The 12,957-nt window shown below is 37.1% G+C and overlaps 1 protein-coding gene across 2 annotated transcripts in view; it reads right to left on the reverse strand.

Moving 5' to 3' along the window:
- Nucleotides 1-364: 364 nt before the first annotated feature.
- The window catches only part of ZNF277 (zinc finger protein 277), a 55,062-nt gene continuing 42,469 nt past the window's right edge, over nucleotides 365-12,957 (reverse strand). For both annotated transcript variants that reach the window (XM_082066929.1, XM_082066928.1), the window contains exons 7-12: nucleotides 11,301-11,433; nucleotides 4,348-4,415; nucleotides 3,053-3,149; nucleotides 2,493-2,535; nucleotides 1,817-1,991; nucleotides 365-837 (exon numbers count right to left, since the gene is read on the reverse strand). In XM_082066929.1, the coding sequence (XP_081923055.1) occupies nucleotides 645-837; nucleotides 1,817-1,991; nucleotides 2,493-2,535; nucleotides 3,053-3,149; nucleotides 4,348-4,415; nucleotides 11,301-11,433 (709 nt within the window). In that variant the 3' untranslated portion in view covers nucleotides 365-644. The remainder of the gene's footprint in view (nucleotides 838-1,816; nucleotides 1,992-2,492; nucleotides 2,536-3,052; nucleotides 3,150-4,347; nucleotides 4,416-11,300; nucleotides 11,434-12,957) is intronic.

A 12,957-nucleotide genomic window follows, 5' to 3' on the forward strand; every position in this document is an offset into this window, starting at 1 on the left:
AAATTCTTTGGATCTTTGATGCAATCAAGATTGCAATTGTTCCTGTGCTTTTTTAGGCTTTGGATTGGCAGCTTTCCATGCAGTCAGATACCCAGGGGCCAGACAGAGCTTTACTGATGTTTCTGAGTCACTTTTCAGAACAGGCACCATATATCTTACATACTGATGATGAAAGATAGAGATATACAGAGGGTCTAAAGTTAAAAATAGCAAAATTTGCTTTATGTAACAGACCAAGAATTAAATTCAGGCTCTTTTCCATATGATCTCTAACGGCAATAACACATAGAAGATTCACTCATTGGGTCATGTATCAAGACATATTATCTCAATGGTTTGTGCCTTTCACAGAATGGCCTTAAAATAGAACTCAGATTCTGATTTATTCAGAAAAAAAATTAAAGGACAAACTGCAGAAAATCCAGCATTTAATTTTAAAATAAAGCTAGAATTTAAAGGAAGATAAACAAAAGAAGTTTACACTTTCATATAGTATTTGCCCAGTGATAACATCTATGAACCAAATTGTATTCCAATATTAGTGAATGTTTGGTGTTGGTTTGGTTTTTGTTTGTTGGTTGTTTTTTGTTTGTTTTTTTGTCTTGTAGAAGAAACACTCAAAGGTCAGCAACTGTAATTCAAGGTCAAAATTTCTCCTGACTCTTGTTCTCTTCACACAGGAGCTGGTTTAAAACGCTGCTTTGTTTGAGGGCTTTTAGATTGGATATATCTTCACTTACAACAGGGACATCTTCACTTTTATCCTCAGTTATCAGATCTTCACTGTCTGACAGTGTACACAGGAGTGTATCATTTTCATAGGTAGGAAAATAATACCTGAAAGCAAGAAGGCATAATTACTAGATAGTCACATACTTTGTTTGAAAGAGGCAGAGCATATTTTATGAGATTAGAATTTTAAAAGAGGAAAAATTAGAAAAGTCTGGCTGTCTGGAATGACAGTAAACAGCACACCCAAAAATATCAACTGGCGTGTACATCTTAGAAGAGTCATGTAGAAGATTTGGCAACAGAAAAGTCCTTCCTCCTATATCTTCATCTGTCTGTTGTCAAAACTGAGGCCACAGATCCAGATTTGTCTCATAACTGCTGAACCGAGGTGTTTGTGTTGGAACAATCTTTGTGCTTTACCACCTATGGCACCGTCCCCTAGACCTATTCAGCCTTCTTACAGTCTGAAACAGTGTTATGTTATACTATTTGTTATGGAGAAAACTAAGGATAAGCAACCAACTTGTTTTGATGCCTAAATGTTAGGTAGACATTATGCATATAGCTACATTATACGTGCAAAAGAAGGGGTTTGATTTGGTTCTAGAACTGTATGTCCACAGCAGTATCTTTACTAGCAATGAAATATGTGCCAGAAGCCCATTCCAGGCAGGAATCTGTGTAGAGAGCCAACAGCTGGAAGACCTCATGCCTAGAAGAGGGACATTCGCGATGTCACTTTGGTGCAGACTCAACCTTGGTTCCACCAGGAGGGGAGGTGATCTGAGTTCACCAGGTATGCCTGTCACCGTGTACCGACCTGACAGTGCGGACACAGCTTACGGGGACCGTGCATCCTGGATGCAACTGGAAAAGCAGTATCCCATGTTCATTTTAGCTTCCGACAGTACAGAGATTTCTAATTCTGAGTAGTTTTAAGAGCACTTATTATTTTATCTGGGCTAGTAGAGCTGGGGAGCTCAGGGCACTGTTGCACTGGCAAAAATCAGAACTTTCAACTTACTGTTTTACAGATGTTACGAAGTAACAGTACAAATGCTAGAAGAAACGTGTTTGCCCTTACTGTGGTTGATCCCATGTAGACCTGGCTGGCAGGAATGTAATGTGTTTGGTCTCTTCCATATGGCTTATCAACACTCCTTTAGACTGAAATTTTTCCTGGCAGTTGTAACAACGACAATGATGGATTTCTCTTCTGATGAAGTTCACTAGCTTTACTTGCTGATAAAAGTTCAGACCTAGGAGAGATGGGAGCAAACAAGCACTTTGGAAACATGGGAACTAGCCCTTCTTTTAATGTAAAAATTGCAAACACCTTGCTTCCTCTCACCCTACAGCAGAAAGCAAACACTGGCCAAACAAAGCTTAAAGCACGGCCTTCTAATATGCAAATAAGTATTAACAGGCATAACAACAATAATAACAATAATGATAATAATACTTCCAGGGCTTCAGCAGCCAGATTTGGGACACATAGAGTGGGTATCTGTAGAAGCTACTCTGCAAAAGAATCCAATGGTTCTAAAGAAAATAGCTCACATCCTTGGCACTAGCAACAGTTCCAGAAAAATAAAGTGCTCTTGGCTTTCTTTTGTAAGCTAGCAAAAACAGCTTCCATAATGGAAAAGTTAAATGTCTGAATAAAAATCAAATTGATACAGTTGTTTTCCACTATTATTATGATGTGGTTTTCTCCACACTAGTGGCAAACGCTGACAATTACAGCATCTCTTACTCACCATGCTCTGACTTTATTTTAGGAAAGTCAAATCCATGTGATTTCTGGAGGAAAAAAAAAAAAGGAAACAGAAAAATATCTTATTTCCACTACTTCTACTATTCCAAGTTAAAAACAGCTCAGCTTTTCATAGACTGACACAGACATATGCATATAGACATGCAAACGCTAATATATGAAACCACCAAAAGTTTTGTTTCATCAGAAACTTTCATATTTTGTTAAACTGCAACGCTTCTATTAAGTAGTTTATTAAAACTGAAACAGAGATGTTAACCACTAAGTGTATTAAATCATCAAGCCACTATAATATTCAAGATGCTAACTCTTTACTGTCTGTACTAGTCTGTTCACTCTTAAGTAATAGCTAGTCACACTCTCAATGTAAAATTTGACTCCTCTGCATATTTTAGAGAACAGATGCTGGGGATGCAGATAGGACTTGAGTTCTGCACCACAGCGGGCACTCTAATGCAGCAGCTGATTTGATCTTAAAGATACTACGATCCTACTTTTTAATTCCAACGTGATGAAAGAACTGTTATTTAAAACAAGTCTTACCTGCATGTGAAGATACAGTTTTTCTGTGGTGTCTGCTTGTTGTTCACAGAAAAGGCAAACTGCACATACAGGATGCTCTTCCCAGTCAGACCAGTCTCTTATGATCAAGAGTCAAAAAGATCCATTTAATAGTAGAAAAGAGAACATTTTGTGAAAAGAGACATTTTGTGAAAGGGCACTTCAGAGTCTGCACTCACAGCATTAGAAATAAATCCAGAGAAACGGAATACTTTAACGGGGTGGAAGAGACAGTATGGATTTATAGCTGGATACATTACTAGAATCTGGTTTACAGTCTAAAAGGAATTACAAATTCAAGAATAACTAAGCAGTTACTGTTGGGTAATTCCTGTGCAGACGGGCAGTAAGTCCTACTTGAATTTGCCTGCATTAACAAACAGGATCTTAACTTCAGTTTCCATCCAGTTTGGCAAGTCATCAATATTGCATTACAGTGCTTATTTTTATAAGGTCTTTTAAAATTCTTTTATACCTTTCTAATCTTTCAATACAGCAGCCAAAGCCATAATCACCAGGCAGAGTTCACTCTAAGTGTTATTTACTTATGAAATATTATTATTCCTGATACAGACACTCATTTATGCTACATTTAGATATGTACCCTTACTTTACCAACATATCCATTGCTGAGAGATAGAAACATGATTGCAACCAGGTCCAATCAAGTAAAATAAAGCTCAAGTCACAGATGGAACCAGGAAGGTTAGGGGCACTGATAGCCACAAATTACTTCCTGCTTATTCAATTCTCTACGGCCAAGGAAGCCACCTCTGCAGGAATCTGAGAGCCTGGACCACAGAAGAAAGCGGAGGAGAGGTGGATGTCACCTTCCATCAGCACTGCTGACAAGTTTCCTTCAAAATTCTGCTTTAATCTCTAGTCGTTACTTTTTTAATCAGACTTTTTCATGACATTTCTTTCTCGTGCTGATATTTTTGATGCTTGCTCTGGACTTTTAAATTTGAGCAAAACCTGTTCAACCATTTTATAATACAAAAGTAAAAAAAAACCAACACATTTTGTCTACATCATTACCAACCCAAAAGGCTGTTATTTGAGCTACAGGCAAATAAAAAAATAGGTTTGTGGTTGAAATATGAAATTTACAGTCCCCATTGTGGAGAAGTGTCTTTGATGAGAACAATTTGGAGATTATTTGATTGGCTTAAATGAATTTTAACTGTGTTCTAACTATGCACAGCATTTTCCTGGTAACTACTTTCAACAATAATGGTTTTGCAAGTCTTCATAATGGGCATATAACTAACTCTTACTCTTCTAGGTTATCTAGTAATTCCCGGTCGTCCTCTGACTGCACTTCCTCCCAGGACTTTCCAAATTCCTGGGGAGAAAAAAGAAAAGAAAAAACATTTCCTGATTCACATCACATTTTATATATCAACTGAAAGAACATCCAGGAAGTCACATTCAACATCTTATTTTGGATCACTTTGGTACTTCCATGAGTTAAGGGTAGTCATACAACACTCCTTTAGTAATAATTTTTAAAATAACAATTTGTTTTGTCTTCTAATGGGGCATTTCCCACCCTGCATCTGGGAAGATGATTTGGCTCAGAGCTCTCAAGAAGAGGATCCAAGCTCTGTGTAAAACTAGAGTGTTGCAACACTACCAAGGTGTTCCCGAGGTGGGATGTTATCGCTGCCTCAAGGTTCCCATCACGCTTGCTCAATCCAACGTGCCTACCTTGCTCTTCACGCAGCATATGCTGCTTAAACAAAGCAGCTATCACACCTGAGACTTCAGTTGGCATAGTTATACCAGTCAGTGTTTATACCTTGTACAAGGTTATGTCAATAAAAACACATGGTGTAAACCGAGCTAGAGAGTACTCCAGCAAGGCAGAATGAGCCAGGGCACAGATCTTGGAGCTGGAATCCAGTTCCTCTGGATCCTCTTCTCAGACGTGAACGTAAGCACACCTATTCATGGTGTTCTGTTCTTCCTTTTATTTTTTGTTTATTTATATCTTAAAGACCTTCAGCACAAAGTATATCACAATATATTTGTGCAGCATTCAGCAAAATTGCAAGCACTCTCAGCATGACTGTGACATAAATAACAGGCAATAAAAAGCTGAAGCGTTCTACTGAAATACCAGCAGTGATCTTTAGGTAGTGTTTTCCTTTCCTCTTATTATTCCTGCCTTTAAAAATAAACCAGAGCAAACTAACCAGTAATGAAAATAGTATTTTTGAACTCATACTTTTGATGGCAGTGAAGGATTCACAAAGAACGCAGCTGACAGTCTTGTCTCCATTACAAAAAAGCAGTTAATAAAAGGATCATTCCTTCATTTATTTCTTTCAAATATACCTCCTAATAAATACATTTAATAACATCCTTCGTAACAAGTGTTATTATTGCCTTTGTAGTTTGGAAAAAGAGGGAAAAGATATCCATCATTTAACAATTTAATGAGAATTTTCAAAGCTGTTATTGTCTATCAGGTAGATGATAAACAAATGTCTCTAGACAGCTCTAAACATAATGCCATCATATATTACAGAATAAAAATTCACTAATTAATTCAGGGATGCTACATGGCAGTGTGTAAACTCTCTGAGTTACAGGGGAGACTTATTAATGTCACCGTTATTGCGAGATAACATGAAGCCATTAACACCTCTCACCACATGTTCTCCCAGCTGCACACCAGTTTCCTATGGCTGTTAATGTTAACACCTTAATGAGCGGATAGTGGCCCACAACCACTACAAAATGAAGACAAATACTCACAATTTTTCCCCTTACCAGCTTGAGATATATGTGCACAAAAGATTATGTTCAAAACAGAAACCAATATTAAACTTCACCTTTTAATTAAAGGTGAAAATGACGCACAAGCTTTGTTATTGCTTGCTCTTTCTTTATGGTGTTTCTGTGAAGAAGGTAGAGAAGGATCTTGCAAGAGGTGTCTGTTTCCCTCATCTATTTATATTCAGAGAAGAAAAAAAAGGGAAAAGGCAAAAGCTAATCAGATCTTCTGTCACTGGAAAATTGCATGGTGAATGGATAACCAGGATAACATCACACTGCGAAGAAAGTGCCAAGAGACTGAAGCTGAGCAATTGGGTGGGAAAGAGTTCTTTGAAACATTCTTAAAGCTCGTCCAGTTTTTTTAAAAACATTTTTTCAGTTCTACAGCTTGATGGGCATCTGGGACCAAGGGTGTCTTTGTTAAGTATTCAAATTCCCTTGCTCTTTCATGTGAGATGCAAGAACTCCCAGCGATCATATCTAGAGATTCCCAAGACATTCTTAACAAAAACAGAGCAAAAAATAGACTTGACATTGTTAATAGTTCAAACAGTAAAAAATGCATAATTAAAAACCTGCAGGCCTTGCTGTATATTCAAGGAAAACCAACTTTTTTAAAAATACTTGCTGTGCACCTCAGAGAGGAAGATCCTATAGAAAAGTGAGGAGAGCACGCAAATGTGTGTGGTTTGATTATTTCTTCTTCCAAAATGAAATCTAAATGCACAGAGATGAATTGCCTCACTGACAATTTATCTTCTCAACTTGAGTGCGGTTTTAAAGATTCTATAGGGAGATCTGTGTGCTTCACTGAGGGAACACATCCCAACTTGAGAAGTGCTGAAATGGGAGAAACTAGAAACAGCAGCTGCTATCTCAAGCAGTTTTCCCACAAGAGCAGTTACTGAACTACAGGCAAATAGTCTTCCAGGCCTATGGGGCTCAGAAACTCCAAACAGATGCTGCTTTCCCCTGCAAATCTCCTCTTGCCCTTCTCACCTGCCTTACTGAGATCATCTGAATTGTTTTATGTTGCTGCAGAACCCGAGATGCTTTATCACACGGAAGAGATGGTCTTACCCCAACATTAGTTAATAGATATTGGATGAATTTCAATATGGACTGTTCCCCTACTTGGAGGACTTTATTAAGTCTTGAACTATCACCAAACGATGAAGGGTTTCTCTTTAATATTTTACAAAATACATGCTGTGTAAGTTAAAACAGGCTAAATATAAATAGTAACCCCCCATAACAAAACATTCTCGCCCAGCCTCCAACAGATAATAACAATGATATAGGGCTTGGCAATAAGGAAAAAACATCTTTTTCTCTTTGAGGAAAAGTAAAGGCTTTATGAAACAAGTTTTCTAGTAAGTAACAGGTACCATTTTCAGTCATCTATCTTAGTCGTAAGCGCATTCATACTAGTGATGTTACATTACTACAGATATGCGCTATTAGCTGATTTGAAAATAAACATACGTGCTTCCTACAAAGGATACTCTGTACTTGAAGTGCTGCTGGTAACAGCCAGGTGAACACAGAAGGGACCCTGTCAGTCTGGGTCCACCTCAGTTCTTTGGGCTGGGAAAAAAAGAGTTTTAATACTGTCCTCTGTTCTCTCATGGCCTCCAGCAGGCACCACAAAGTGCTTCCGTCTCCATTTTCACTTGGCTCTTTGTGCAAGGTGAGTCATGGGGCCACAGGCTAACACAGGCACAGAAACAAGAAAATTAGGTTGGAAGTTTTATTTGGAAAAAAAATATAAGCTAACCTACATATATATCTTGAATGCATTGTTGCTCAGTTCTTTACTTTCTACTGTCAGTTGGTCTTTTTCAATTCATACTTTAAGCCTTTCCAAATAGGACTGGTATCATCTTCCATGCTTACACAATATTGACAAAAAACCTCCAAATCCACTGGGGAAGTGACCCCACTGCCTTTCAAGCTATAATTGCAAAGCTTCCACTCTAATTCAATGTGACTACCTATTAATAAAATTTTGATACTTGCTTTTGAAGGAAATCTATTATACATGCACATGACAAAAATAGCTTCCACTTCTACTAAAGATCATCTGGTAATACTCTCACCTGAACACTAACCTGTGAGCAACAGAACATGTCAATAACATGGGGGTAGACAAATCAAAGCAGCTTGTAGGTCATGACAGAAGACATGGAAAGTCTCAGACTACTTAAATATTTACAAAGGAATTTGCCCTTATATTACTCACTGTGATGCCAAATCAGAAATTAAGGGGAGGGAATTACCAAAACACAGACATAAAATGTAACTTGTATTATGAAAACCGATTCATACAACTGTGCTAAAAACATAAGTGAGGCCAAAAGCAGAATGGAGGGAAAGGAAGAAGGAAGGCAAGGCTGCAGCTCTAAATGAAATTAATGGGAGCTCTGCCATCAGCTTAAAACACGAGTAAGAACTGGCCAGAAGATCATGAGGCCATTCAGCAGACACTCTCAGGACTTCTGAACAAAAAGCCATTAAAACCTCTCAGTACAAAAGGCCAGAATAAAGACAACTGCTAGTTCCAGTTTAATATGACTATTTTACGCAGTGCTGGCTGAAGATAATATGTAACGGAAAATTATAAAAAAAAGGACAATAATGTCTGTAAGATGGTTGTACTAAAGAACTATCCAATTAAATAGCTTAAGATCCAATTGCTGATAGAAAAGCTTTATGGTGTATATCCTAAAAGCAAGGTGGATAAAACTGTAATAATATTGATGTTGATCATCGGAGACCTACATAGTTTTATAGTCTCTTTATGACGAAAACAAATTATCAAACTGGCATAGAAAGATCTTTGTCATATTCTCAAAATTCAAACTTTTTTTGTGAAAACCTACAAAAAATAGATATATTATATGCCTACATCTTTAAGTCAAGATGAATTCAGTAGTAAATTCTGAAACAGATAAGATACCTAATCCATGTCTGTGTCTGTGAAATTGTATAATTCCCCTTTACATTTAGAGCAATGCAAAGCACAGGTCTTTAAAACTCAATGAGAAGTTGGCAAAGCTTGGTAACATACTTTTAAAAAATGTCTTCTAGTAAATTGTGAAGTGCTGGGGGAGAGGAATCAAAATCTCTACATCAAGTCATTACAGAAACCAGATATTGCATAACACCTAGAATTCACTTAATGTAGACTCAGCTCGAAAAAAAAGAATCCTATCACATTAATATGATCTATTGTAGAATACATATGTGCAGTAGAGAAAGTTATTTCTCCTTACATGTAAAGGCCAATCTACTGAACCTGCAGTGAATAAACTAAATCTCTTCCCTTTAACCTTTGTCTCTTTTGTGCAAAAATAAAGGGTTAACCAAAGGCTATTTTGAAAGCAAACACGTTCTACTGCATAGGAGCTATCCTAAAAAATTTAATGTAAACGAATAATGTAATCTCACATGACATTAGCGTGCACATATACATCTTATAGTGAACTATTGTATAAGTGTTTACGACAGTTTTCAGTCTGTTTTTTAATCCTTTATTCAAAAAAATCCTTTCTTTAGAGGAAGAAATGTCAGAAAATCTGATACAGCAACAGTTTGAAGGATCAGCAAGACAGAATAGGAACAGTCCACTGGGTAAAGCGTAGTGGAAGGCAACTGAAAATCTGTGGAAAGAAAACACGGCTGTAGCAGAGCACATAGAGCCAGGCAAAGAGTTGTGATCATTCAAAGTATGTCCCAGAAGAAGCACTGTCAGCACACTCATACAAACCTCGCACATGAAGACCCCTGTGCCCAACTTAAAACATTTTGGTGGCTTGACATATCTTATTTGAACTACGTTTACCATCCTCTGTAATGACAAGGACCTGAAAAATGCATCTCCAAGTGATGCTGCTAAGTGATCAATACCTGAATTGGTTCAGGCTAGCATACTCTGCAAAGTCCTGCAGAGAATATCAGCAGTAACTAAAGAGGACCAAGGCCCTGACGTGAGCAGTGCTCTGTGATCACCCATGCTGTTTAACAGTTCACATGTTCTGTGGCCACGCCAGCAGCACCACCCAGACAACGTTTGGATGTGGTTCAGGAAGCGCACAGGCCACAGCTCATTCTCAGCAGACAGCATACACAAGGTATATGAATATTAGTCTTGCTCTTATATTTATTTTGGCACATTCTGCTTACTAACATCACACAGCCACTGTGCCTGTAATGATGTTATGACCTCCCTGCATGTCTCAAAAATTTCTGAAGGAGTATCACACGGTTCTCTGTGCTGCTGGACAGTCATCTAGCTGTCTAGCTGTTCAAAGCTGGGACAGATTCAAATCTGAATGCAAACTGGAGACAGAAGGCAATTTAAAGAGGATGCCAAGTTCTGAAAACATAAGATTACCTGCAAGACTAGCAGAGAAGAACAAAACTATTAAAATCACTTAAAACAATTACAGTGTTAAATTCAAGTCTGTTAACTTGCAAGGAAGAAGTGAACGTTTGGTCCTGTTGAGGAGCTGAGAACAGCCACGCTGCAGAACTTGACAACTTTTTCCTCACTGTGCAGCAAGTGTAGGTCAGATTTTTAAAGCAGTGATATTTGAATATTTATAAAAGAACACATAGGCCTCAGAACATTGAAAGTATACAGGATCACAGAGGGAATTCACTCCATCTTGGGTAGAAGGGACTTGGCAGAACATTAAACATACAATTTTTGTTCTCAGTATTAGAGTAAAATCCAGGGAGAGGAATTAAAGGGAAAGAGTAGGTAAAACAGATGCCTATTTACAAGCTGGGTATTAACACATGTAGAAGGTACAAAGACTAGCTCAGGTGAAATAGAGTTATTTCTGGAACAGAATGTAGCAGCTTTTGAAGCAGCTCCTATATGCATGAGTTGAAGACAGCAAGTGAAAATCTGTTACACACACATGCACACTCTCGAAGGTCTGAGATAAAAAAATTTTAATACCTAGCAACATACACCTACCCGGAGGCTAAAAACGAACACTTTCTTTCATCTATGTATCTTTCATTTTCCTCCTCTTTGCATTTAATTTATACTCTGAAGAGCACTTCCAGCTTAAGGTTTGTTGAAAACAAGCTCAAAGCCAATAGCATTCAAGTTAGACTTCAATTTACTTCATTACTCTATCTCATTTTTCTGTCTGGTTATTAAAGCAGAGACTGAGCACTAATGACATGATGATTAGTGTCTCTTCAAGCTGCATTCTTGCATCTCTCAAAATCAATTCTCAACAACAGATGTTTACTATTCCTTAGTTTAACAATTATCCAGAATATCATACCATAAATGAGCATATTTCTTAAGAGTCCTTCACTCGATTTTTGACCTTCTCAAAATTGCTGGTTCGGAATTACTCACTTCTAACATGATATTGTCTGTATCTCTTTAGTCAATTTACTAATTATTCATAGAAGCACTTACCAAGTAGTTAATTATATAAAATTTGTCATATTCTTTGTTTTTGGCATTTATTCTGCGATGCTGCTTCTTTCTCATGTGATCTTTAAGTGTGTTTTTGTCTCTGAAGACTTTTTCACAGTATAAACACTGTAAACTAGAATAAAAAGGTAAACAGGTCAACATGTTAAAATGAAAACAGTACAAGATAATATCCTTAGCTAAGCTGGAAATATATACAGTAAGATTAATTCTAAGCATGTTGAGAGCCTGCTAAATGAAAAAGAAAGTTTATTTGAAAAAAAAAGTACATGATAATCTTAGATCACAGCACAGTCAACGAAACACAGAGATGATAAAAACAACATAAAATAAAAATATAGATAATAAAAAGTTTATTGTTTGCCCCACATGCAAAGTGGGAGAAAAGTCTGATTACCCAAAATTGTCCAACCAGGGCACAGGAAGGACGCTGATTGGTCAACAAGTGAACTCTTAACTTAGCATGCACTTATCCTGGCATCCAATCCATCAGTAACTGTTTATTTGTAATTTAGAGTGAAAAACCCTGAACTCTGTTTGTGCTACGTATCTTTAAAAATAATCTAAATTAGCTAAACAGGAAGTTTTATACTTTTAACTCAACAGGGAGGCTAAGTGAAACTTTGCCAGGGTGATCAATGGGTTTTGAAATACCGCGAAATCAAATTTAGTTAATAAACTCATAAATACACACACACAAGTGAATGTATATATTAATGTCATGTGTGAATGTATATGTTAATTAACATATATGCCTATATACATACATATATGTATACACATATATACACATACATAGACACGAATTACTATGTATATGCACACATTAATTGAGAAAGTGAAAACATTCATTCACAAATGAGAGATTTACCACAGTGTGTCTTCCAGAGCAATTCAAACAAAACAGAAGTATACGTGCTCTATCCAATTCTCTATTATGAGTATTATAAAATAATTGTTCTCTCCACTCTTGTATCAACTGACACCTGAAAGTTGAGCCTATAAAGCATTAAGTCAAATCTCTTGACTGAGGCAGTGGACTATGAGGACAGTAATCTGCATTTCAGCCTAAATGGGCGATTCTCCGTGAAACAGATGATGGTCATTTTTTTCTGGCTGAGACGTAGTAGAGCCCTGAGCTTACAAGAACATTCTTGTTTCATGGATATAGGTCTTGAGCCTCTAGTTAGCCAAAGTGCTAAAAGATTTTTCTTGTAAGTGGTGGCTTACATATTCTACCAAGATGGAGATAGTTTATTGGGCTGTTTGAAAAATTAACCCTGTAATGGGTGGGGAAAACCCTAGAAAATAATTTCTCATTAAATAAAAACTTTCTAACTGTGGCATTATATCTTTGCATTGGAAAAGCTGGCTAGCAGGAAAAACAAATTGATAGGAGGCAAAAGTTACAGCACTTTAAGACACAAAACCCACAGATATTTAAAAAAATGTGGTGGCTGTGAATTCAAATGATCAGCTTTATTTTTCTTTACTCACAGATGAAAGCATGTTTCATTGTCTAGTAAGAAGGAATTTTAAGTGTCTGATTCAGGCCCTTCTGTGATTTCCCCAGGTTTTAAGATACAGATGTCGCAGAAGAAAATTATTTTCTTACTCAAGCATTTGCCCCCACAAAACC

Source organism: Streptopelia decaocto (assembly GCF_964273445.1).
Source record: "Streptopelia decaocto genome assembly, chromosome: 1".
NCBI lineage: Eukaryota > Metazoa > Chordata > Aves > Columbiformes > Columbidae > Streptopelia > Streptopelia decaocto.